The 24720-nt window shown below is 48.9% G+C and overlaps 7 protein-coding genes across 7 annotated transcripts; 3 read left to right on the top strand and 4 right to left on the bottom strand.

The window, feature by feature from the left end:
* Positions 1 to 2953: 2953 nt before the first annotated feature.
* L3040_000958 (uncharacterized protein) lies at positions 2954 to 5070 on the bottom strand (the record flags this gene model as incomplete). Its single annotated transcript, XM_007289363.1, has 4 exons — positions 2954 to 3741; positions 3800 to 4305; positions 4355 to 4610; positions 4659 to 5070. The coding sequence occupies 4 exons, from the start codon at positions 5068 to 5070 to the stop codon at positions 2954 to 2956; spliced, it is 1962 nt and encodes a 653-aa protein (XP_007289425.1).
* Positions 5071 to 6736: 1666 nt separating this feature from the next.
* On the top strand, positions 6737 to 8725 carry L3040_000957 (uncharacterized protein; the record flags this gene model as incomplete). Its single annotated transcript, XM_007289362.1, has 6 exons — positions 6737 to 6829; positions 6877 to 6966; positions 7017 to 7113; positions 7164 to 7257; positions 7304 to 7649; positions 7709 to 8725. The coding sequence occupies 6 exons, from the start codon at positions 6737 to 6739 to the stop codon at positions 8723 to 8725; spliced, it is 1737 nt and encodes a 578-aa protein (XP_007289424.1).
* Positions 8726 to 12161: 3436 nt separating this feature from the next.
* L3040_000956 (uncharacterized protein) lies at positions 12162 to 13061 on the top strand (the record flags this gene model as incomplete). The annotated part of the gene is made up of 2 exons (XM_007289360.1): positions 12162 to 12411; positions 12487 to 13061. 2 exons carry the CDS (start codon positions 12162 to 12164, stop codon positions 13059 to 13061), a joined length of 825 nt encoding a protein of 274 aa, XP_007289422.1.
* An 816-nt stretch (positions 13062 to 13877) lies between these two features.
* Positions 13878 to 14441, top strand: L3040_000955 (uncharacterized protein; the record flags this gene model as incomplete). The annotated part of the gene is made up of 1 exon (XM_007289359.1): positions 13878 to 14441. One exon carries the CDS (start codon positions 13878 to 13880, stop codon positions 14439 to 14441), a length of 564 nt encoding a protein of 187 aa, XP_007289421.1.
* A 1098-nt stretch (positions 14442 to 15539) lies between these two features.
* On the bottom strand, positions 15540 to 16382 carry L3040_000954 (uncharacterized protein; the record flags this gene model as incomplete). The annotated part of the gene is made up of 2 exons (XM_007289358.1): positions 15540 to 16319; positions 16371 to 16382. 2 exons carry the CDS (start codon positions 16380 to 16382, stop codon positions 15540 to 15542), a joined length of 792 nt encoding a protein of 263 aa, XP_007289420.1.
* Positions 16383 to 18758: 2376 nt separating this feature from the next.
* On the bottom strand, positions 18759 to 20231 carry L3040_000953 (uncharacterized protein; the record flags this gene model as incomplete). The annotated part of the gene is made up of 1 exon (XM_007289357.2): positions 18759 to 20231. One exon carries the CDS (start codon positions 20229 to 20231, stop codon positions 18759 to 18761), a length of 1473 nt encoding a protein of 490 aa, XP_007289419.2.
* Positions 20232 to 21044: 813 nt separating this feature from the next.
* On the bottom strand, positions 21045 to 21486 carry L3040_000952 (uncharacterized protein; the record flags this gene model as incomplete). Its single annotated transcript, XM_066155375.1, has 3 exons — positions 21045 to 21156; positions 21204 to 21276; positions 21330 to 21486. The coding sequence occupies 3 exons, from the start codon at positions 21484 to 21486 to the stop codon at positions 21045 to 21047; spliced, it is 342 nt and encodes a 113-aa protein (XP_066013396.1).
* Positions 21487 to 24720: the final 3234 nt, after the last annotated feature.

The raw sequence follows: 24720 nt of genomic DNA, 5'->3' as shown, positions 1-24720 counted from the left end.
GATGGATATCCAACCTAGCATTCTACAACTACAACAACTACAGCTAGCATTCCGTATTTCAGCTCCGGACAGATCAGATGCCACTTTCAATCCCATATTCCAAAATTAGAGTTTCACAAGGCCGGAGCATCATCTCCGGTACATCCTTCCTACCCTTCCTTCGCTTCCTTTCCCTTTCCCTTTCCACAATACAAGAGCTTTATCGGGTTCACGAGGATACGTAAGAAGAGTTTTTTTTCTTGTTTCTTCTTTTTTTTTCTAAAAAAAAAAAGTGTGCCTCCTTGGTGCGACGAGTCCGGGAATTCGGCACCGTTATACTTTCTTTTTTTCCTTTCGCGGTTTTGTTTTGGTTTGGGATTTGGGTTTGGATTGGGATTTGGGTTTAGATCTGGATCTGGATCTGGATTTGGATTTGGATTTGGATTGGGATTTGGATTTAGATTCGGATTTGGATCTGGATTTGGATTGGGATTGGGATTGGGATTGAGATTGGGAGTGGGATTTGGATTTGGATTTGGATTTGGATTTGGATTTGGATTTGGATTTGGATTTGGATTTGGATTTGGATTTGGATCTGGATCTGGATTTGGATTTGGATTTGGATTTGGATTTGGGTTTGGGTTTGGGTTTGGATTTGGGTTTGAAGGAGTGAGGTTGGATTGGGTTGGGTTAGCTTGGGGTAGGTTGGGTGCGGATGGAAGAGAGGAGGTTTTGGAATTGTAAATTCTGCTTTCTTGCTTACTTTCGGTTTTTTGATTGGTTGGGGAGGTACGTAGTACTTGAGTCTTGTGTTTACGGATTATGTATGGGATGGGATGGGATGATTTGATGTGCGTGCATGGATATGACAATTGTGGATGCGTAGCACATTTGAAGGAGGATAAACTTTGACGTGAACGACAAGGGGGGTGAGGATTACAATTACTACTTACGTAGTACAATTCCAGCCAACATATACTCAACCGGCAAGTCGATGCTTCTTCCTCTTTTATTCATCCGGATGAATTGTTCTCTAAGCGAGCTCTCGTAGCTGGATAGATCGATAGCGAGCTGGCTGGCTGGCTGGCTGGCTGGCTGGCTGCCACTTATCAAAACATACCACGCTACAGGCCTAAGTGTGACTCCGCACAGCCTGAGGGTGTCTTAAAAGCCTAAATCTCCACCCTCAACCCCCTGGTTACTCTGCCCTACACTCAGGGTGTAACACTTGCTTACAGACTACGCCTGTGCCGTTGTACTTACGTAGTACTTACTACTACATACTACGTATATATATCCAAACCCCAGACCCAGAAGCGAAGCTATGACTTCTTGTCCTTTTTTTTTAAAAAAAAAAAAGAAAAAAAAACATCCTCCAACCACCATTTCCTTCCTTCTTACTCCCTCCCTCTCCCACCACGAAAATTCCACACTCCTAATCGAAAAGAAAAATCCCATAATCAACCCACGTACTCTATACTCACTAAGGATCGCCTCTTCCCTCCTCCCTCCCCTTCCCCCTCCCCTTCCCCTTCCCTGCCTACCCCTCCATGATGGAAAACATGAACTGATTATCCTGCACGAAACCGATGCCCACAAACAAAAGCAAACAAGCAAACAATCCAAGCAAGGCAAGGCAAGCCCAGCAATGTAGGTAGCACAGACTGACAGACTGACTCGCTGCATCTCGTCCCTGACTCAAGCGACGATAGCAAACCCGGGCGGGCGGATGCGGCCAAGGGCTGCCAACTCTCTCTTTCCGTATGTGATATAATGTGATAAGTACAGGTAATGTGAGATGATTTCTTTTTCTTCATCGTCTTGTCTCGGCAGGTAGACAGGCAAGACATTCAGTAAAGGAGCTAGCTGGCTGGGGCTCCCTATTAAGCAGGGCTTGGAAGCATCTTTCCTGGGATTTCTATGCTTTTCAATTCTGGTTTTTTTTAATGGGGGAGGGAGGGGGAGGTGATTATTCAAAGAGGTCAAAAGGAAGAGAAGAGAAAGGAAAGGAAGGAAGGAATACTGTGCTTGCTTCCTGCCAGCCCGCCGCCCGGCCAGCTCAAGCTTCGATAGATGGGTAGATGCAGCTGCCGATTGTCACAAGCCTTTTTTTACGAAAAGACAAAGCGAAGCGCGACGCGCGGTGGAAAAACAGGGCAGATTCTTCCTGGAAAGAGAAAATGATCTGTCTCTGGGTCTGGGTCTGGGTCTGGGTCCTGGTCTGGGGTGGGTCTGGGTATAGCAGAGTAGGGCAGGGCAGGGCAGGGTAGGGCGGGGATATTTTATTTGTTTCTTCTTCTTCTCCTTCTCCGCTTTCTTTTCTTTTGTTTTTGTTTCTGGGGAGGCAATCGTCTCGTATCCGTACAGACCACACACGCATGTGAAATCGGGAGCTGGCAAATGCCTATCAATATATATGTATGGTGGCTGCTGCTTCCAGAATACAGCTTCATATCGGATACTGACTAAGCTTCCATATGCCATATGACACACATATGCATAGTATTTATCCTCAGATCAATGTCAATAATAGCGTAAACTCATAACTGGCATTACGTGCCAGGAGAAGCCCGTTACGTATTTTGACTGATACTTAATAAGCGACATAAGATCTACGACTATCTCCGTCTCGGAATATAATAACTATGTGGTAAATAAGTTACTCCGTACAACATCCGATTCTACTTACTGACTCTAAAGCCCAAAGACCACCTCCCCTGAAACGAGGGGGACTTACTACTAAGTAAGCGAGAATAGACAAAACAAAACAAAACAAGACAGGCTCATCAGTCACCTCCCATCATTACCCAATCTCGTCATGACCCTACGCCCCCCGGAAGAACACACTGAGATATCCATTTCCCCTTGACCTCCAATTGCAATTCCAATTCCAACTTTTGCAGACTCGGGCCCCCCACCCTGCCCCTCAACCTGCCCCCCGAGTTTTCATCCCGAGCTTTCATCCCGTCGTCTTCTAGCCCTCCAATTCCTTCACCGCTTCAACGAGAGCATACTCCCAACACGTGCCCAAGGCGTCGCACTCCTCGACGATCCGCTCATCCTCCCACCACCAGCGCTGCCCCTGCACGTAGCCACCCCACATCTCCTTCCACAGCATGCGCCCGACCACGGTTTTCAGCTCCAGCTTCGTGCTCTCGGCGTCCGCATCACCACCACCAGCAGCACCAGCACCACGGCGCCCCACGGACGCGAAGAAGCGCACGTGGATGATGGTGCTGCCCTCGGCGCGCAGGCGCGCGTCGGAGAGCCAGACGGGGAAGAGCCGCGACGGGTGCAGGCAGCGGAACTGCCGCTCGAGGTGCAGCAGGAGGTGCGTGTCGAGCCAGGCGCGGAGGCGGGGGCCGAGGGTACTGGCCAGGGGCGAGGGGTCGAGGAGCGTGAGGTGCAGGGTGCCGCCTCTCCTGGGGGACTTGGGCAGGGCGCTAGGGATCGTTCGCGGGCTGGGGGGTGAGGAGTCGGGAGATGATGGTGATGCGGGGGTGGAAGGGATGGGGTTGGGTGCGAGGGTGAGTGTGCGGTGGCATTCCTTGAGCATGTCTGGGATGGAGGATGCTGGGAGGAGGGAGGCGATGGGGAATGCGTGGATGTGCGAGAAGGTGTTGGAGGGGTAGGGGAGTTGTGAGATGGGTTCGGGGACTGCGGTGGGGTGGATATTCGGGTAAGTCTTTGAGGACAAGGGGCTTGTTGAGAGGTGGTGGACTTCAGTCGCGATGGTTAAGGCTGCCAGTGACGACGAAGAAGCTGGATCCAATGTTATTGACCACTTCTAGAGCATAATACACTTGTGATGATAGCTTACCATGGTTCTCATATAGAGAGAGGATCTTCGTCGGCTCGGAGGCTTGCGCCTCCATGATCTCCTGGAGACTATTTTTTCTCTTGAGACTTCTCAACGCAGTCAACATCCAGAGCTGCTTCTCCAGCTCCAGCTCGCGATACACCGACGCATCCGCGACCTGGGTCCACTCCTCCTTCAACCGCTCGAGCACAATCTTCGGACTCGCAGCTTCCATGCGACGGATGCTCTTCCGGATATTCGCAACCTCTGTCGGCGGGGCTCTGTGGCGCCGTTCCTGTATTGGCCGCAGTGGAGCCGAGAAGGATCTTGTTGGGGAGCTGGTGGGTGTTGCCTCGTTAGAAACCCAGCTCTCCGGCGGCTTCCAGGTGTACGATGGCTTGTTCTTCTTCAGGAATGGTGACGGGCTGAGCGGAAGCGCGCGCTCTTTCCTCGAAATAGGCTTTGGCGACGTCTCGGGTGTCATGCACTTCGGCATTGGAAATGCAAAGGTAGTAGATGAAGTAGGTCTTGAGGATCAGCCGAAGCCACGGGTGGGAAGAGGCGGGATTCGCTTACCCTTCGCCAGATAAGGCTTGCACTTCACTTGGAACGACATTGGACGCCGAGACGTGGACAATGTTTACCGTATCTTCTGTAGCCTCAGTGTCTTTACTTGAGGAGATCATGGCCTCGGTGCTCTGTGTGACGAAAGAACTTTCGTTTGGAGGCTGAACAGTCTTTCTCGCGCAGGTCATGGATTCCGAGATAGATCCATAGCTCGAGTCTGTTGTGACTGATTTCTCAGTCCATCCCGAGAAAACAGACTCAGAAACTAGCGATTTTGTTAGCAATGCATCTGAAGAATGGAGGGACCACCCACCATCTGCGCGTGCTGAGAGCTCTGTGTCGGAGAAGTATGGGGGGCTGCCAGCGAAATATACCGTCTGAGGAATGCTAGTCGAGATCCCGGGCAATTCTGACCCCGAAAAGATTGAATCTGTGGTTATGGTTGAGAATCTCTGAGATGAATGAATAGAGTTGTTCGTTGTAGATGGGGTCTTGGGACGGAATCCCAGCCGACTCCCGCCTTCATTTCTGCCGGCTCCGAAAAAGTTCAGCAAAGATGGCTTTTGGGCTCCCTTCGATCCCGATGAATTGGAACTCCGCACTGACGATACTCTCGAGACACCACTGGTATTTCGACTTTTCCCGTTCGCGATCTGTTGCTCTTTGCGTGTCTTCCGCTGGCCCACAGTTTCCCTGGCCGGGTCGCTCCAAGATACATCGAACATGGTTGAAGGTGACAACAGGAGGGCAGCAAAACGCGAAGGACAGTGACAGACCGATAACCCATCGACGACGATATGATAACTAGAGGGGCACTGAAATGTGGGATGTGGTGCGTCAGAAAAAGAAAGTTATGCTGAAATGTGACATGTTCCTTTCCGCCACGAGGATGTTAAGCAAAACAAAATGCTTTTTTCTCCTTGCATATGCCACCATCGAGGAAAACGTCCACTACATTTAATTGGTGACAGCATAGTGGTGTTCAGACCGAGTGTGATATTACTCTGTATACTGCCAGAAGCAGGTTCCCGTCGACTCCACCCAATGGATGTCGGCACTCGATCGACACCGTTGCTCTTAGATTACGCACATAATGTATTCGGCACAACGCTCTCGGGGAAGTTGCGACGAGCACAACATCGAATGGTTAGACGAGCCGAGTCTGAGAGGGGCAGGAAGATGAGGGGAGTAATAAACAGAGGTACGGAGTAAGGTGGGTGGGTAGTTTAGGAAGTGTACTGAGTACAGATAGGCAGTGTAGCAGGTAGTGTAGTCAGAATAAGGGGCCGACCCGAGAGTGGGTCAGGGCCAAGCGAGGGACTGTTGTTGTTGTTGTTGTGGGTCTGTAGCTCTTTAATTTCATCCCTTTTCCCTCTTTTTTTGGGGGGTGTTCATCATCATCAACCTTTTTCAAGAGGAGCATCTATCTTTCTATCTATCTAACCCAAGAATATCTACTCTACAATCGCCTATTATTCCTGCCTCATGAGTGACTGATATCGCCCGCACACCTTTCATTTTCAACTCCACATCTCGTGATCACGTAACCCACAGCCTCGTGATAATCCTCGAAAGGGGCGAGGGCAGGCCAGGCCAGGCAGGGAGAGTTGATTTGTCCGCCCCCCCAGAGAAGCCTGTGTCCACTGGCCGATCATGATTACGTGCATAATGATGATGCACGCTACGTCGACGCAATATATTGTCGAGATCTGCTTCGTCCTCTGCAAGCCAGCCAACGAACTTCAATGCCGTCGGTCACAACGTGTGCGCCGGGAGCGCAATGCAGCAGCCACTAGTGGCACCAATGTGCCACTGAGGGCGACTCTCGTAATATAACTATACGGGGTTTTCGGACCAGATGAGAAATCCTCGAAGAACTGAAGCCCCCGGAGCCCCAAGTGGTGGACGAATATGGAAGAACATAACCTAAGCGGAATGTGGAGGAAAATCTAGGCCTCCAGACCTGGCTATGAAGCTATCGAAAGTGGACTCCACTTGTTGTCTCTCTCACTCCTCTTTGCTGCACTGCATTGCATTGGCCTATTAGATTCTTGCAGTCGCTTGCCTTGCCGAAAGGGGTTGTCTCACGCGGCAGCATGCAGTACCTTTGTTTCATCTCGAGTCTTTATATATCTGCACATTTCATAAATCCGTTACCCGTACCCTACAGCAAGCAGCAAGCAGCAAGCGGTGAATGACAGCTGCGCCGAGTCTATCTAGTAGCCCCTTGTTTTCTTTTTCGTCCTGCGAACGCCAACGTCCATGTCAACCCCGCATGTTGACTTGAGGCGCTTTTCACGAATGAATTCCCGTTATTTTTGCCAGCTATATATCTTCTTTCTGCTACCCACGCTCTGTTCATGAGCTGCCAAGAAGACTTAAGTTGGAGTCATGCTTTCCATCAGAAATGCGGTGGTGGTACTGGATAAGAAGGTAGCGAGGTCTACCTTTGGAAGGGTTTTTCGATTAGATGGCTCTGGTCATGTCAGTATTCCATCGATGTTGGCCGTGGCAGAGCTGACTTTAGACAGCCGAAAGATCGCAAAGGCTCCCGATTCATGACCGAGATATGGGCTGGCATGACAACCTTCTTCACGATGGCATACATCATTGCCGTGAACGTAGGCGTTGTGTTTCTCTCGCTACCGTTCATTCTCTAAAATTTGCGCAGGCATCGATTCTTACTGAGAGTGGAGGAACCTGTATATGTAAGGACACGGCCGATCCATCATGTGCGAACGATACATCTTACAACAATTGCTTGATTGGTATGGCCTTGATTCCAGATCGAGTCTGAGAGACCAACTAACCCTGCCAGGCATCAAGCAAGACCTGACCACAGCAACCGCAGTCATTGCTGGCATTGGATCGATCGCCTTCGGATTCCTCACCAATCTTCCTGTGGCACTGGCGTATGTGTTCACCCTAACAATCCGTCCAAGAGCTAATCGTTGACAGGCCTGGCATGGGATTGAACGCCTATTTCACCTACCAAGTTGTTGGATATCATGGAACTGGATCGGTTTCCTACAGTCTCGCTCTTACCGCCGTGTTTATCGAAGGATGGGTTTTCGTTTTCTTGTCCCTAGTCGGGTTGAGGCAGTGGCTTGTCAGAATCATCCCTGCCTCTGTCAAAGTCGCAAGTGGCGTTGGAATCGGCATATTCCTGACTGAAATTGGGTTGTCATATTCTGGCATTGGCTTCATCTCTGGGTCGACGGTCACGCCAACCGATTTGGCCGGATGCCCCCCCGAGTATCTTGTCGAAGGCAACTGTTCCGGCCACAAAATGACCAACCCAACAGTATGCGCTCCCAGCCGCCCAGATTCCATTGAAGGCCTGCACAACTGACAGTAGCATAGTTGTGGATAGGCGTCATGTGTGGCGGAGTCCTGACCGCCTATCTGATGGCTTACCGTGTGAAATCGGCCATCATCATTGGCATCGCGCTCGTTTCCGTTATATCCTGGCCTCGCGATACCTCCTTCACCTACTTCCCACGCAACAGTACCGGCGACCGGATGTTCGACTTCTTCAAGCAGGTTGTGGCCTTTCACCCGATTGAGAAAACTTTCATCGCGCAAGACTGGAACGTCAGCGCTGCATCCGGGAATTTCGTGGTTGCATTATGCACTTTCCTTTACGTCGATATCATCGATGCCACCGCGACTCTCTACTCCATGGCCCGGTTTTCCGGCGTCGTCGACCCTGAGACCGGGGATTTCGCTCGGTCTACCCTCGCCTACTGCACCGATGCAGTCGCTATCTCTATTGGGTCTCTCTTCGGCTGCTCCCCAGTCACCGCGTTCATCGAGTCCGGCGCCGGCATTACCGAAGGGGGCCGTACCGGCCTCACTGCCATCACAACCGGTGCATGTTTCCTCGTCTCCATCTTCTTCGCCCCCATCTTCGCCTCGATCCCACCGTGGGCGACGGGCTGCACGCTCGTCCTCGTCGGCTGCATGATGATGCGGCAAGTCACCTCCGTAAACTGGGCGTACATCGGCGACGCGCTCCCCGCCTTCGTCACCATCGTCGCCATGCCCTTCACCTACTCCGTCGCCTACGGTCTCCTCGCCGGCCTCTTTTCCTACACCGTCCTCAACACCCTCATCTACCTCACCAAGGTCCTCTCGGGCGGGCGCATCCAGCCGCCGGACGCTGACGCCGCCGAGTACTGGACGTACAAGGTCGGCGGCTCGCACCCCCCCTGGTTCATCCGTCTGGCGCAGGGCGAGCTGTGGCGCACGGATAGCTTCGAGCATATCGAGACGCGCTCCGTGTGCGCGGGCACGGTGGCCTCGGAAAAGGAGCTTGTCGAGGGCGAGGGTGAGGGCGCCTTGCCGGTAAGAGTCCAATCGCGGTTGGCGACTATGTGATATGAAACGACTCACGATTGACGGCATGGACGGACGAGCTTTGACATGAGCAAAAAGGTGTGCGATTTTATAGGAAATACGGGCATATATATATATATATATATACATCCATGGTCCCTACTGTATGATCATCTAACGGCCAGGCTATCTTTCACAAAATTAAATCAATAACGGCTGATTTGTCCGGTTCCATGAGTTTATGGGGTTTTTTTTAGCTTTGCAAAACTACTTCCCTCAAGCTGCCTCCGAGACAGGCTGCTTGAATCTGACAGCAAGGGCCGTACCCATCCGTCGGATCAATACCAGAAATGGAAGGAGGGGGGGGGGGGGCTTAAGAAAAAAGAGACTGATGCATCCCATCTTCCCTCTGCTATGAAATGAAACTCGTAAACCAAGCATAGTTAATAATTAGGCGATTGAATAGTGCTGTTGTAGTGAACAGGCTGTGCTAGGCGCTTGTCTACCTAGTACTCTTCTTACCTTGCACTTCTTTATAGCTTCTTCCTCCTCCTCTTAATGTTTCTCCGAGCCCAAAGTTCCCATAACTCTTGCACTGCGCAAAATGATCATGCAAAAAATAAGAAGTTCTATAGGTGAATTGACCTTAGCTCAAAATTGGAGCTGATGTCGCTAAACTCAACTTTCGTTCGCCTTATTGCTAGAATGCTGATATCAATTTTCGTTTTAGTATATTTTTCATTTCTCACGCGGTAGATCGTTGTTAGCTACTGATTTTCTGGACTGCGTGAGGTAAGTTTAAGTACCTAGTAGTCATACTATATCTATATTTATCACGTATTGCAATTCACTTTGGTCCGATACTATTGTACTCTCCATATTTCTGACTTCTCAACCCTCGCATTCTAGAGCAGAATTTGGGATATCAGGCGTCCCCGTGGTTAACCTTGAGACGCTTGGCTCCTTGTCCAATCCCCGCCATATTGTCATCGGCGCCTTCCTCTAGCTCCTGTCCATCGCCAATTCGAGGCAACGGAGCTCCCCTCCAAACGAGCAATCTTTCTGGGTTGTCCGGATACCAACAATCAACTTCCAAGTGAGTATTTACCTTCTCCGCCAGATCCTTGTTTTCTTGCCCGACAGCGGAGACACGGCTCTCAAGCGTAGCCTTCTCGATCGTAAAGTCTTGAGTAGTGGCGTCGGAGTCTTAGACCAAGGTACTGTAACACGAAAGAACGAGAATTAATTGGTTGCGCACCTATCAAATTATCATTTCATCTCGTGTTTATTCTGGAGATTGAAAGTGAGTGAAACACGGGGTTGGAAAGAGTGAGGGCGAGCTTCTTGTAAAGAACAGTCAGTGCTCCGGGAGCGGATTAAACCCATCTGTTGCCGGCGTGCTCAAGACTGAAAAGGATCAGGATTGTGCCGTGATGCGTTGGAAAATCTCTGATTGACTGACTGATTATGATAATCTTGGGAGCCTGCATCTTTGCCCATATTCGGTTGCATATGTCTGGCGACGATGTTATTTTATAGTTGGCGCTCAACTAAAGCGAGCTTGCGAGCTTTGTATTTCCGAAGAGCTCCTTCCCTTTTAAGGGGAATATAGCCTTATGGAAAAAATGCAAATAACTTTTTTAAGCGAATGGAATTGATTAGTCAATTAAAAAGTGGGCGTAGTAACGGATAACAAAATCCTAAAATGATAAACAGCGTGATTGAATTCCACTTGATTCCCGGACTTTTAGTATCTCCGTTTTTATCTCAACCCGTTTTAATTCAACGCAAGATTAATCGCGTCAACCATCACACTCTTCACTTAGCTACTACCGTTCGCAATTATCAGTTAATGAATTGATTACGAATATTGCTTTTATAGCATTTAAAGCACTTTCCCCCCTTTTTTTTTTTTTGCGAGTTCTTCCGAGCTCCGCTATGCTTTCAAAAAACCGCTTAAAAAACACAAGTCGCTTTAAATAGCACGATTGAGCAAGAATATATTAAATGTCATACCTAGAAGAAACAAGCCGCAAACTCCAAGTCTAAGACAAACAATAAGGTCCTCTCGCTTTGTCAGAGCTGTATTGTTGTTGTTGTTGTTGTATTTATTTACGTCGGGCGGGTAGCAGGCGAAGCCTGCCGCCCTAGGACCTCCATGGGGTACGGCGACGTGCTAAGCTAAGGAGTTACATACAAGAAGGCCCTAAAAAGCAATTCATAGTGCTGTAGCGAGAGCTACTATCGTGTGCGCCCTTCCTTTATAGATAGGATGGATTACAATAAAAGAAAATCTTTCGTCAAGGGGAAACCACAAAAGAGAGTCAAGCAGGTACAGACTGCTGTAGCTAGCTAGTAGCGTAGCTGTGCAAGTCGCGTAACGACGAGAGTCGAGGCCGGATCGGGGTCAGCCGAAAACAAATGAAAAGAAAAGTCCAATGCAAAAGCCCAAACTCCAAAAGAAAACCCAGTATTGTACAGCAGTGTGATTGTCAGAGCTGTAGTAACCAAGGAAAGGCGTTTAAGCATTCTCGCACGCTTATTGATATAAGTATAAAAGAGAGCGAATCTATTGCTAGACCGTTTAAAACTAAAAGAATAAGATACACTCTTACAAGGGAACGCATGCTAGGGAATATGGCTTATACTCGAACGCAGCTCTTTTTTACTATTGCTTTCGTTATTACTATTTACAAATCTTAAAAGATTATAGCGGATATAATAGTTACGAATTCGATTTAATGATCACGTTATTGGATTGGATTACGTAACTATTTCACTGGTCAAGACTTTAAGAGGTCTTCTTACTAAGGGGTCATTCGATTACTTGCGTTTTTAAGTTACGAAGGTTTGGAAGACTAAGACTATAAGACTCGCTGATGTAGCACGTTGCTTCGTTTAGCATGTTCCTCTTCTCATTTCAGAATTAGATTAATTTACGTTATTAAGGATTCATAATTGTGGATGTATGGAGGTCACGTTTTGGTGATAGAGCTGAAGGTACTAATAATTGAAGACTAGAGATGTATTGTTATTTCAAACTTCAAATTAATCAAACAAACAGGCCTCTTGGAATTCTATGAACTCTTAATTGCACGTATATACATTAGTAGGTGCACTCCCAAGCTCGCTTTGCTATTACGTAAGCCGCTTGCCATTTACGTCAACTTACTTAATATTATTTAGCGGATATATATCGCTCTATGCCTATAATGGAAGTGTTACGGAGATCAGCTCGGGAGGCCCGAGCAGCAATAATCAAACCTCTCCTTTTGCACCCTCGTGATCTGGTTGTTGTTAATATTTTGAATGGCTGACTTCTCAGGTTGGAGCTGCTTTAGAATAGCAATACCTATCTATCAGATCGGTCATTAGGAAGGTTCAACAATCTGAGATTCATCAGTACCTCGCAGCAGCCGATTCGCAATTATTCTCTCCGCAACCTTCTATTGAGACAGCCGCCCTTCATACAAACATAATGGCGACTTCTACTGGATACGGGGCTACAGGTGGCTCTGGTGATCTAACCAGCGCTGGTCACGATGGAACCAACGAGGAGCAGCCTCTGCTCGGCCACAGGCGCTCGATATCTAGCTGGCGCTGCAAAATGACCGTGAATGTCAGCCGCGACTGGGCCGATATCGTGCTCCTCCTATGCTATGTCATTACCGGCCTCCTCGACAGCGCCGCCATCTCGACCTGGGGATCCTTCGTTTCGATGCAGACAGGTAAAGAGACCGACCCTGCAGCTCAAAGACACCCCCTTTTGATACCAGGCGACTGACACACTATCTCTCGTCCAGGAAACACCGTGTACATCGGCCTCGGCCTCGCGGCGCCCCACGAATCCAAACGCTGGATCAAATCCGGCGTCTCCTTGGTCTCCTTCTGCATCGGCTCCTTCTGCTTCAGCCGGTTTCATCGCTTCCTAGGCGTCAGCCGGCGCTGGGTCCTCTGCGCCTCGTTCCTCCTGCAGAGCGTCCTCATCGTCGTCGCGGCGTTGATCCTCACGTGGGGTCCCCCATCTGCGACCGCGAACAGCGATATCACCTGGAACGTCCTCGTGCCGATCGCGCTGGTGGCGTTCCAGAGCTGTGGACAGGCCGTCACGAGCAGGGCGTTGAGGTTCAACGCGCTGACGAGCGTGGTGCTGACCAGCATCTACTGCGATCTGTTCTCGGATGCGGAGCTGTTTGCCGTGCGCAACGTGGAGAGGAACCGCAGAGTTGGGGCGCCGGTATTCTTGCTCTTTGGCGCTGTGATGGGTGGCTGGCTGGCCAGTTCTACCATCGGAGCGGCGGGGGTGTTGTGGATTGCTGCTGGCTTGAAGTTGCTCGTCGTAGTGTCTTGGTTGCTATGGCCTGCTGAGAAGGAATAGAAAGCTGTGGCTTCATGGGTCTCGAACATCAGTGTACCTAGCACGGAAACCCAGAAGCTGAGCAAGATCTTTCGCCTAAGCCACCTCAAAGATCACTTCAATGGGCATTCAATAATTCAATCCGACACACTTCATCACCATGAGTGGGTCTACCCTAGTGAGTTGCTGTATACATAGGCAATGTTGACTTCTGCCGTCATCTATCGGGCATTTCAGCACTCAGTGTCACATGTGAGGCATCTTTAGATAAACCATTCTCCATAGGATCTTCCAGAGTCCGCTACGAGCCATAAGATAGCACCCTCTTTCCTCGATGTTCCACTTTCCGGATGCGACATTTCCGTGATCCCAATCCTAATTGAAGCTCACCGATCAAGAGTGCAAAAGAGCCGGTCGCAGTTTTGACCAAGCCCACAGACCAAGTTTTAACAACAGCATTACGAGCTCCTTATTAATGGAAGATTATATCAAAATATAAGCAAGGGCTGGATGGTTCGCTCCAAAGTGGATCTACCCGCTTCGATTTCCTATATTCTGCCACAGACGGACAATGAGTCCCGAAAGGTAAGGTATATTACGCTTTCATAGCACATATCGAATTTAATACAGCGTATAGTCAGCACTCAAGTCTAGAGTTATCTCTGCTTTCATCTTTTTATTCTACTACTGCACGTGACAATGGTATTCTTTCATTTGGGGTAAACACTTGAAAGATACGCTACAAAGCAGCCCACGGATCTTATCAGAGTCTTTCCCGAGTAAAAATAAACACACATCCTCGATAAGTTTATGCAATCCCCCACAGTCAACACCATTATGGTGTCACCAAGCAGCGACACCGACTATTGGACCGCCGAAGAAAAACTCGGAGACATTGACAGCAGCAGCGGTATCTCAGCCTCCCAAACGACAACGCCCGCCAAGGGGGCCAGCAATACCCCGTTCACCAGCCTGGATCATACGGTAGCTACAATGAGTCGCGCCCCTCCCTCCTCTTCCAACCGTGCGACCCGCCAGATTAGCGATGAGCGTTACGCGCCGACGATCGCAGAGTTGCGATGCTTGCCATCTTCCTCCTTCACCTTCCCACCTTCCTCCAGCCCCTTCGACATACAACTCGATGGACGCCCTATCATCCGCCACCTCACGATCTGCGATAACTGCGGGGGAGTTGGACACCGCTGGATGCACTGTCTCCGCGCCTGCTTCTTCTGCAAGCGGCACGAGCACAAGGCACCAACGTGCTCTTCGGTAGATATGAGTTCGGGACGCCAGAGCGGGAGTGCTAGACACGGTGCTGAGTCCTATCCGAGCTATCAGGTGACAGCTGCGTACCGGGATGCGAAGGAAAATGGAGGCACAGATTCAGGTAGCCCCTAACCTTGGCGACGGATGGCGCTGGCGACCTTGGTTTCTGCTCCTCGGGAAAGCTATCGTTGGTATTATTCCTGAAAAGGATACAATACAGTAAGGGGATAAAGACTAATCAGAGATACGAGGAAAGGCTTGACAATACATGTATGTCGCAAGCAGGCGGCCGGCAAAAAACAAGATTCAAAGGCTCAACGTGATCGTATATGTGCTTGATTCGTACCGCACACCCGAAGCTTAATACTCTGCATTACCTCTAATAAATCAATTTCTCATCCATCTAAGGTGAAATGTCCGCAGGCCCGCAGAATTATCGAACAGAGCATCGAGCCCGTCACCTGATTCCCGACCCGCTTTCTCGCTTAACTTCCCGGCCTTGTTGACTCTCGACTTTCCGAATCCGGAAAAGTAGGCCACGGGCCACAGTTTGTTGCCTCCACCAAGCTATTTGGTTCGATTATAGCTTCGGAGATGTTCGCCGGTTTCCGATTCACAGTTTTCGAACACAGGCCATGTGAACTGATTGGCGGTCTGTATTTCCGCTAGGAGACGGGGGCTTAAATTAAAGCCGCGCATATATATATAGCCCACACTCACGTCAGCCCTCCAACTCTGGATCCTCTCCCCCAACTCCCTTCCACATTTACGATGCCGCCCGGCTGTCACATAGCCAACCTCTGGACACTGCTCCCCGCCGGGATTCTCCGTGTAAGCGGTAAAACAATTGACAAGGGGGTGATAAGGCAGATCATATCGTTTCAATTTTGGGCTTTTTTTTCTTTCCTTCTCCGGAGCCTTCTTATTTACAGGTTCAGAAGCCACAGGTATGGGCTGTTTGATACTCATTGTCCCCCAGGAGAGTGGGATGTTTTCTTTCGCGTAATCTGCTAGCAGACAGACCCTCAGGCTCGAAGGTCTGAAGTACTTGACATAAAAACGCCCATCCAGCTAGAAAGCAAAATTCACAACCCCCGTCACTTTGAATCCATCGAAATATGAAATGCTCTATATCCTATTCCCCCCCCCCCCGCGAGTACAATTAGGCGATCTGCTCCAGAGGCCGGTATGTATGCTCTGCGAGCTACCCGCTACCCACCGCTATCCATGTCAATCCAGGCGCTTTTCTACCCCCCGCTTGATCGTCTCCCGCCTCTGCAACCCATGCTTCAAGCCGACAATACTGCAATCCATCGTCCTATGTCCATCCCCTTCGCACCTTCCGCACCCCGCCACGCATTCCATAAACGAATGCCCCTTCCTCCCACAATTATAGCACAGCTTCTCCTCCTCCTCTCGGTAGGCCAAGCCCCGTACAGCAGTGACCGAAACAAATGGCAAACTCGGCTCTCTCGTCCTGGTCGAGGAGGAAGTAACCTGTCGCAAAGGGAACAGCTTTTTGATCACGTTGTTGGTTTCCTTCTCCGTAGCTTCTTCTACCTTAGGCTCTCTGGCATCTCCTCGTACTCTCAAGGGCCACAGGCGTCCAACTTCATGTCCTTGATGATGATTGTGTCCTCTGGAGGATTGCTTCGAGGATTGTCTGGATGCGTAATCATGTTTAGGTCCAGGAGACCAGTGGTCGATGATGGGTAGCTTTCTCGGCGCCTGAGTAGGCGACCCCTGGCTTCGGTAGGTTGTGCGACGTCGTTTGGCGATCGGGCTGGTTGGAGAGTCGAGTTTATGCGTTCTCGGCGGGCTACTTGGAATGTTTTGCGTGCTGCGCTCCGAGCTAGAGTATTGCGGGACTCTCATCATCGCCTTGGGCCTTGAAGGAGTGGTAGGTGGAAGGGGGCTGATCGTTTTGGTGAGGGAGCGAGGTATGGGAGACTGTTGGTATTCAAAAGATGTGACGGTCAATCCGGGCTCGAGTAGCCGGGGAGACGAAGTCTAGAGTGGAGGCGTCAGTACAGGTATTCAATCTAGGCTCTTGATGCATACCGCTAGGGCCATTTGGCCTGGTGTTTGAGCAATTTTGTTGGTGTGGGATTTGGTATTGTCGGAAGACGATGATGATTGCAGAAGTACCGCCTAGGTTTGAACTTCGAAATTGTTCAAAGAAAGAGCGACGGGTGACCCGATTCACCTAGCTGTTGACGTGCATTCATTAGACCGAGAATCGAGACGTGAACAAAGGTGATTAACCGTGAAAGCTGGCTACCCAGGAAAGATAGTGAGGATTTTTCGGCCTCGGCTTGACAAAAGTATATAATAATAATGAAGAGATTATACTTAGTTTCCAACTTTTCATAGAGTCAAACGCTTGGAATTCATAATCCTAGGGTCATTGGTGAAAAGCAGCTGTTCTGCTACTTCTCCCCCTGTCACACCAACCAGTAAAACCTATCTGATGTACTAGCCATCGCCGAGAGACAGGACAGGGACAGTCCCAGCCGGCTTTCCTAGCATCTCTAGCCCTATGCTGACCACCACGACAGGTGTAATTTCAAGGTTTAGGGAGTCAAATAGGCCTCTTTCAGCAAGGTAGATGAAGACGTGGCGAAGAAAACCTCACAATGGGAGACGATAAGTTCCATTTGATCGGCATCTTTCTGGTTTCGTGTCCTCTCTCAATTTTCTATCCGTGTTTGGATCTTTTTTTCTGCTTTAGAACGTGATATGATAGCGCAAACTTCGCGGGCACCTCTGTCCGGACACTTCTGTCCGAAAAATCCCATATTTTGGTTCGGCGGGGCGACTAGGCATCGTAGAGTTCAAACAGCATTGTTAGAGCTGGATCCTCGGTCTGCCAGATTCACTTCTAGTCTTTTTCCTTCTTTTTATTTCCCATACCATTCCGATCAATTACCTGCTGCCTATTAAAACCGGTTATTCGAACCGTCAAAAACGCTTAGTACCTTGCCCGCGCGATGTGACCAAAGTGAGGATCAAACACAAAATTGATCATGAAGCCGAATAAGTAGCGCAAAGAGTTGATGAGAATATGAGGCAAACATAGAGTGATATGACGTCTCACTACGGCTGAATCTCACTGCCAGTGATAAAATAAGTTCCCAGACTCTACAGAACAAGATCGAAACCTTCCCTTATTATAGCGCTGGCCTTGGAAACCGCCGGCCTCAACTTGGTCGATAAATCGTACGCTATTCCCTCCAATCAGATCATCATCTTCAAGGCTATCTCTGTAGCTTCGTAGCCTAAATACTCGTTGGCTTTAATTTTTGGGAACCCAATGATTCCCCGAACTGATGCCGAGAACTTTTTTGGAGAACCTTCATATATCAAAATGATGCGAGGGTATTTCAACCAGTGGCGCAGGTACAATGGTGTACTTGTCAGGTCAATCTGGCGGGAGGATCAACAACCTGTAACGATTTGGGGCCGAGTGGTTTAGAAGCACCGAACCACACACGACAATTCGATACGACAAAAGATGTAGGCATTCGAAATCGGGCTGAACTTTTTAATACATTTTTCATATTTTTCCCTTCCCTTTTTTTTTCCAACTTTTTGTTCCCTCCTTTTTTTTTGGCGAGTTGTTATGATTCGATAGCTTTTAAGCGAGGAGTGGTCAATTGGCAGGGCCGTCGGGACTCGGAGACGTTATACTTCAGTCGGAGGATTAGAATTTTCCACATTACTGTACTGGCCCCACTGTCTACTCAGCGATTATGTATATATATATATATATCCTAGATCTCCAACCGCCCCTTCGTCTCCCCTTTCGCAAACCCGTCCACGAGCCTCTGCACCAACCGAAACATCCTGCACCTCAATATAACCCTCCCCATCCCCCGAGAAGCGACCCGGGTGCCAGAGCGGGTGCCAGCGCGACCGTTCCTTCCGCATCCACCTCGCACTCCGCAAGCCACTCCCTCAAAACAGCGTCTCGATCTCGTGATGACACACTCCCAGCTGCACCTCCTTCACGCAACCCCTCGTCCTCTTACACGCGCCCGTCACGAACTGCCTCGTTGATGAGAACGGCAAGCGAGCCGTCTGATCGGCGAAGAAAGCCGTTCAGGCTTTCGACCAGGCCGTGTATTCCTCCGTCGCCGACGTCGAGGAGATGATGGCGTTGATCGTCTCCCAGATACTCGCTTCGTCCGGACTTTTGAGCGTGGGGGGGCCGGGTCACACGTAGTATCTACTCTTCGGCTCGCGCGTTAGAGGGAATAGGTTGCGACGGCGGCGGGTTGAGTAGTCTGTCATTCTCGCCTTCTCCCTTGGCCCAGCGCCCGGCGTTGATGGCTTGACGATCCATCCACGGCCGCCCGGACGATTTATCCATCCACGTCCGCCCGAACGACTTATCCCTCTTACCCCCATCCGGCGACGCAAGAGGTGGGTGCCTTGAACGATCTCGCTTTAGGGAATTTTTACTTCAGGTCCAGGCTGCCGCTCATGATACGAGTCGACGAATCTTGGGGACGGCTTGTCGAACTGCGCCCAGTAATCGTCGGACGTCTGGTAGTCGCCCCATTCTTCTCTGTCGCTGGCGTCGACAGTCTCTTCTCCCCCGTGAACGTGAAGTTGCGGGATGTCGGCCTTGTCGTTGTGCTCAAATTGCTGCCAGTAGGCTTGTTCGGTGGCGTGGCCGCTCCAGTCTGGCGTTTCGGTGTCAGGAGGCTCGACTTTGAGGATGAATGGCGGACCTTTCGCATCGACCTCTTGGGACTGCTCAAAGTGCAGCCTCGTTCTCGCCGAGCTATCATCATCATCCATCACCACGTCCTCGTCTTGGAGTTCGCGCGGAGTCACCCCATCGACGGGGGTGGATTCGTGTCCAAACTGCTGCCAGTAATCGTCAGCAGTCGCACAATCTCCCCACTGTTCCTCGTCATGGACCTCCTCTTGTGGGAAATCCTTCGATTTGGACGCTTCCTCGCCATTTCCTTCTTTCTCTTCTTCTTCAGAATCAGAGTTCCCGAAGAGCTCTGCATTCAGCGCCGCCTCCAGATCGGCTTCAAGATCCATGCCCGCATCATCTTGGGTGCTTGTCGCGGGTTGTGGATCTCCGACTCCCACTTCCGAGTTCCGTGCGGATTCTCGGGCAGCATCTTCTGGTTCCGGAGACTCAGTGCTACGAACCGACCCGTTGCTCATGATAGATATCAGATCATCATGGAGTAGCCGAGTAGCTCCAGCCTCAGTATTCTCTTTTCTCGTGGCCACTTTCTCAAGCTCCAGCTCCACCCTCTCTCCCTCTTCCTTTTCAATACCGGCTTGGGATTTCTCAACAAAGCCCGGCGTATCCACATGCAACACCAACCCCTTCTTCCCCCGGGGCTTACTACCTTCCACATCCCCCGCGTCTCCTACTTTCGAAGCAACAATAGCACACGCCCCTTCGCCTCCCTCCTCACGCTGCCATAACCCCCCGTTCCAACCCACCTCTTTCGGAACTCCGTCCTCAAACCTAGGCGACAGCTCTTCACCTCTCAATCTCCGCCCCTGGTTCCGAACCTTCCCATACGAGAACCTCTCAGCCTTCTTATCCCCCTTGGCATGATTTAAAAAAGGCTGCCACAAGTCACCCCATGCCGGGATATATCCAAACGACTGTCTCGGCCCAATTCCAATTGCCCTTCCAGCCCTCACACTCTCTGGACTAGGTGCCTCCGAGCGCCTCGCACTAGCACCACCACCGCCGACGCATATCGAGCCAGACGTCGTAGGCGTGAGCGCAAACCGAAGCGTATGCGCAGGTATCACCACCGCCAACGCCGCAGCAGGAACCGCGTTCAAAACCCGCGCACCATTTTCAGCTAAGCAGATTCTTGCTTTCACTGCTCTTGCTAACACCGGCCCCCGTCTCTGTCGCCGTCGCCCTCGTCGCATTACCGCTTGCGTGATTCTCGGCCGGCGCGTCTCGAGGTACAGATATCGAGCAGCAGCAGGAAGAACCGGTTTGTCACATGTACTAGGGAGTGTTTTTGTCGAGAGCTGGAGTCGGACACTTTTTCTGCGCCGGAGAGGAGGCTGGGAAGTCCCTGTTGTCGACGATGATGGATGTTTATGTACTTCCATTGTGTTATGGATATAGATATAGATGTGGTATAGATGTAGATATTTTTTCGCTGAACTTATCGACCAATCAATCACCCGTGCAGAGAGAGAGAGAGAGAGAGAGAGAGACGTAAAGAGGAACAGACGAAATGTTGGAAATAGATAAACCAAAAGAAGAGTGTATTTAATCACGATTTATTCGAATGATGGATGGTTGGTATAGAAAAAATAAGTGCAGAATTGCAGAATTGTATACATATATCCAGGTGTTGATTGAACTTATATCTTGGAACTGAAATTCCTTGATGCGTGCGTACGAACGATGTAGCTCATGCTCAATGCAGGAAGGAGTTGCGTTTCCTTTATCTCTGTCCTGCTTGAATATGTGGACAGGATAGGTACAGACAAAGAAAGGGAAAAAAGGAAAAAGGGCAGGATAAGGGAAACCTGTTCTCTCTCTTTGTTTGCGACTTATCAGCTACGTACAGCGATCCTTTCTACAATCAACCTCCTGAACCACCTGCTACTAGTAATCCCTGTAGCCTTCGTGACACTGATTATGAGAACCTCCGAACAGGCATAATCGCAATATCACTATCATGCATCCAGCATAGAGATTTCTTGTAGGATATCGGACCGCTGCAGCTAAAGGCACGAGAATGAATTGATTTTATGAAAGAATTCGGGATAATCGGTCACTAGCAGGTCAGGGACCAACTTGTCAAAAGTAGCCACGTCTCCGAAGCAATCAACAGATCTGTTGAAGTTAGTCTTCTGAATAGTAACCAAATAAAGGGATCATACTGGTAGAATTGGCATTTTTTGCCGTAAGTGTCGAGAGACTCCGTCAACCGATAAGAAACAGGTTCGATATTGGCTTTCATTATGGTAAGCTTCGTCTTTTTTGAAGATAAAGAAGAGAACCCTTACTACAAACGCTAGGATCAGCACGAAAGTCCATGCATTCGAAGTTCTCAACACTTCTGCATAGTTGGACGAACGCATTTCGATTACCAGGCTGGGGGGCTGCTACAACGGCAGGAGATACAAGAGTGATTGCGACGGCGAAGGCGTTGATAAACATCATCTTGATAGAATGATAGAAAATGAACTGCTTGAGTTGGTTGTTGGAATGGTAGAAGATGAGCTGCTTGAGTTGGTTGTTGGAATGGTAGAAGATGAGCTGCTTGAATTGGTCGTTGGAATGATAGAAAAATCGAGAGGAGTTTCCAGCATGATTTATATCCTCGTTCCGAAAAACCTAAACTATTCTAGACTTCGATTTATAATTTCGCTCCTCCGTCGCAAGTGAATAATATTTTGTGCTACGTAAATAGTACGAGTTAACAAACTATACTTTTACGAATTAGCTGTACATGACGGGCCGATCGTTTCGTATGCCTGTACGAGGTGCCTCCTACTCAGGTTTTCCAGAAGTCTGAACCACGGGAAGAGAAGTGGAGTCATCTTTGGCGGTGATTTCTCCATTTATTATAAGATCTCAGCTCTCCTGTTGGTTGCTTTTCCCCTGTCAAACTGACCCTCTTTTTCCGTGGTTCAGACTTCTGGAAAAACCGAGTACGAATCTTGAACCTTCAGCTCTTTTCCACGACAACTTTAAATCAACTCGATACGTAGTACTTTCGCAACCGCGCTGCTCGATATGCATTCGAGAAACGGACTTCTAGCTTGCGATACGATCGATTCTAACGACGGAAATAGTCTCTGGGCTCAATCTTCTGCCCGGTTTTCCGGGTCGATTGTCTCCAACGCCTCGAATGTAATGGAATCGTATTCCGCATCCTTTAACGCCTCGACTTTAACTGCCGCTTTAAACCGAAAAAAGGAAATCAATTTTTTTGATGCGTAGATGTCGTATCATATCAATTGCCAAGATCTCCAGAGCACTTTTTGCTCGATTGAAAGCAAGTAAAACTAGCTTGAGCCAAAAGAAAAGAAAAGAGATAAGAGCTACGCTAGAAGAGGTCAGCAATATAGTCATAAAAAGAATAACAACTGGCCTGCTAAGAGAGGCAAGCTAAATGATATTAAATGATCTCCATTCTTAATCCTGTTGCAGTCTATACCTCGCACTTACGTAGATTTCTATTCTGCTAACATATTAGCTGCGCGAATGACTTCATCTGTCCCTCTTCGACCCCCCTTCTCTTTACGAAACTACGGACTTACCTATCAGAATGCCTCAGATCGGAGACACGGAGACACGGAGACATGGAGACAAAGGTTTGTATAAAGCGGCAGGCAAATTTGGGTGTTTGAAGCATGGGGAACACGGTTCCACTTTCTTCGAGGCATCGGAAACAATCGACCGATTTTCCCTCCTTTTTGCCATGGGTACGATCGAGTCTACGAAGCTCTCAATCATCACCGAATCTCTTCCTTCCTCGATCGATTGAGAGGGTTTGCTTGACCTTCCGCATTTTTCCGCCTAAATATCTCTTTACTCGATTCGAATCTCTTCTTCGAGCCGATAAACCGCTCTTTTGCACCTATTCCATTGCTCGAAAACTTACCACGGTACAGGCCTAAGTACGTAGTACGTATAAACAGTAGTACATGAGCAAAGTATAATTTTGCAAGAGCTCTTACCAAGGCTTATACTAATCAATTAATAGGGATTCGGCATTGAGAAGTATCATTGAGCAAGTATTTACATAGTAGTAGTTAGTTGTACCATCCCCCCCCCCCCCCCCCAATGAACAAATGTCGGACCCAGTTTAGCTCTGTAAATCGTAGAGCGGTGACTTCTGAATGGCTTAAAGCCCTATCAACTCCACTGCACAGACTAAATACTGGCTCAAAGATACTTTCAAGGCTGAATGAATGCTTTTAAGTCGATCGGTTTAAGCCTTGGTAAGATCCCTTGCAAAAATATACTTTCGACATGTATTCATGGGGTTGGGGGAGGGGGGGGGGCGGGGTAGGGGGGAGAGTACTACGTATATGCAATACAGTAGAGCTGATACTACTACCCCCCTACCTATAAATAGTAGTACATAAGCGAAGTATAATTATGCAAGAGCTGTTACCAAGGCTTTTAAACCAATCAATCAATTTGGTAGTATAAGAACTCCGCCTTGAGAAGTATCTCTAAGCAAGTATTTTCGTAGTAGTTTGTGCAATAGAGCTGACAAGGCTTTGAGCCATTCGGAAACCACCGCTCTACGATTTATAGGGCTAAACTGGGACCGACAATCATTGATAAGGGGGGGATAGTACGTAGAGTTTTTAGGTTTTGAGATGTTCCAAAGCATTACGTACTTACGGGACGATCAAAGATCTACCTACGAGCTGTGCTGATGAAACCTGAGTTTTATACCACGGTACAGGCCTAAGTATTACCCCTCGAGGGTGCCTCAAAAGTCTAGTTTCCACTTTAAAACCCCTGGTTATCCTACCCTCGAGGGGTAATACTTACGCCTGCGACGTAGTACGTAGATGATCTGTCGGGAAGCTTCTATTTATAGGAGGGGAATCCAATCCGTCTTCTACTACGTAGATCTTCCGCGAGTTAAACCGTGGTGGGAACTCTAATATGGAGTCTCACACCTTATAATAGTAGTACTATTATTTCACTACTACGTATGTGCTAAGCCGTTTGAAACGGCATGAGCAAAACCTATGCGAAAAAGTCAGTCTATTTAGCTACTACTACCATCTCTACAATCGACGTGATACCCAATTAAACTTCAACCTCTTTGCACCCACTTTCCCCCGTATCTCCCCTTCTTCGTATCTTCCTTCCTCTATCCTGCATTCACAATTCCTTACGTATCCCGTACTCATTTACACCAAGTCATACAATACAATACAAGTATAGTACAATACTACACCGCTTGAGCTTCGACAGCCATAACAGTAACGCTAGCTAAGTATAGCCAACTCTGAAACAAAGCAAAACGTTAAGGTAATGCTCCTTCTTCTCTTCTCTCCTCTTTAGCTGTCCCGGTCAACCTTGTCCTTATACGAAGTACGTAGTACGTAGTACTAAGTACGTAGTATACGCAACCGATCGACCTTGGTATGCATTAACGCTACGTCATTTTCTATACCTAAAGTACTAATAGTGGGCCTTGACGTCGCAACTTTTGGGGCCCTTCCCTAAAGTGGGCGAAAAAATTATGTCCCGCGAAAAAATTATATCCCGCTTCAACGCTAAAAATCGCGGGGAACGTAGACACTTCAACAACACTTCAACATAACATTTTCCATCAAACATTGACCTACGTACCTAAATAAAAATGAGCAAAAAACGCGCGCGCGCTTTTGCACTTCTTGATCTTAATTCTGAATACTAGAA

The sequence above is a fragment of the Drepanopeziza brunnea genome (assembly GCF_022702325.1).
Source record: "Drepanopeziza brunnea f. sp. 'multigermtubi' strain 214-2 chromosome Unknown ctg1, whole genome shotgun sequence".
Taxonomy (NCBI): Eukaryota; Fungi; Ascomycota; class Leotiomycetes; order Helotiales; family Drepanopezizaceae; genus Drepanopeziza; species Drepanopeziza brunnea.
The sequence above is the reverse complement of the archived record's forward strand: the minus strand, read 5'-3'. Positions and strand labels throughout refer to the sequence as shown.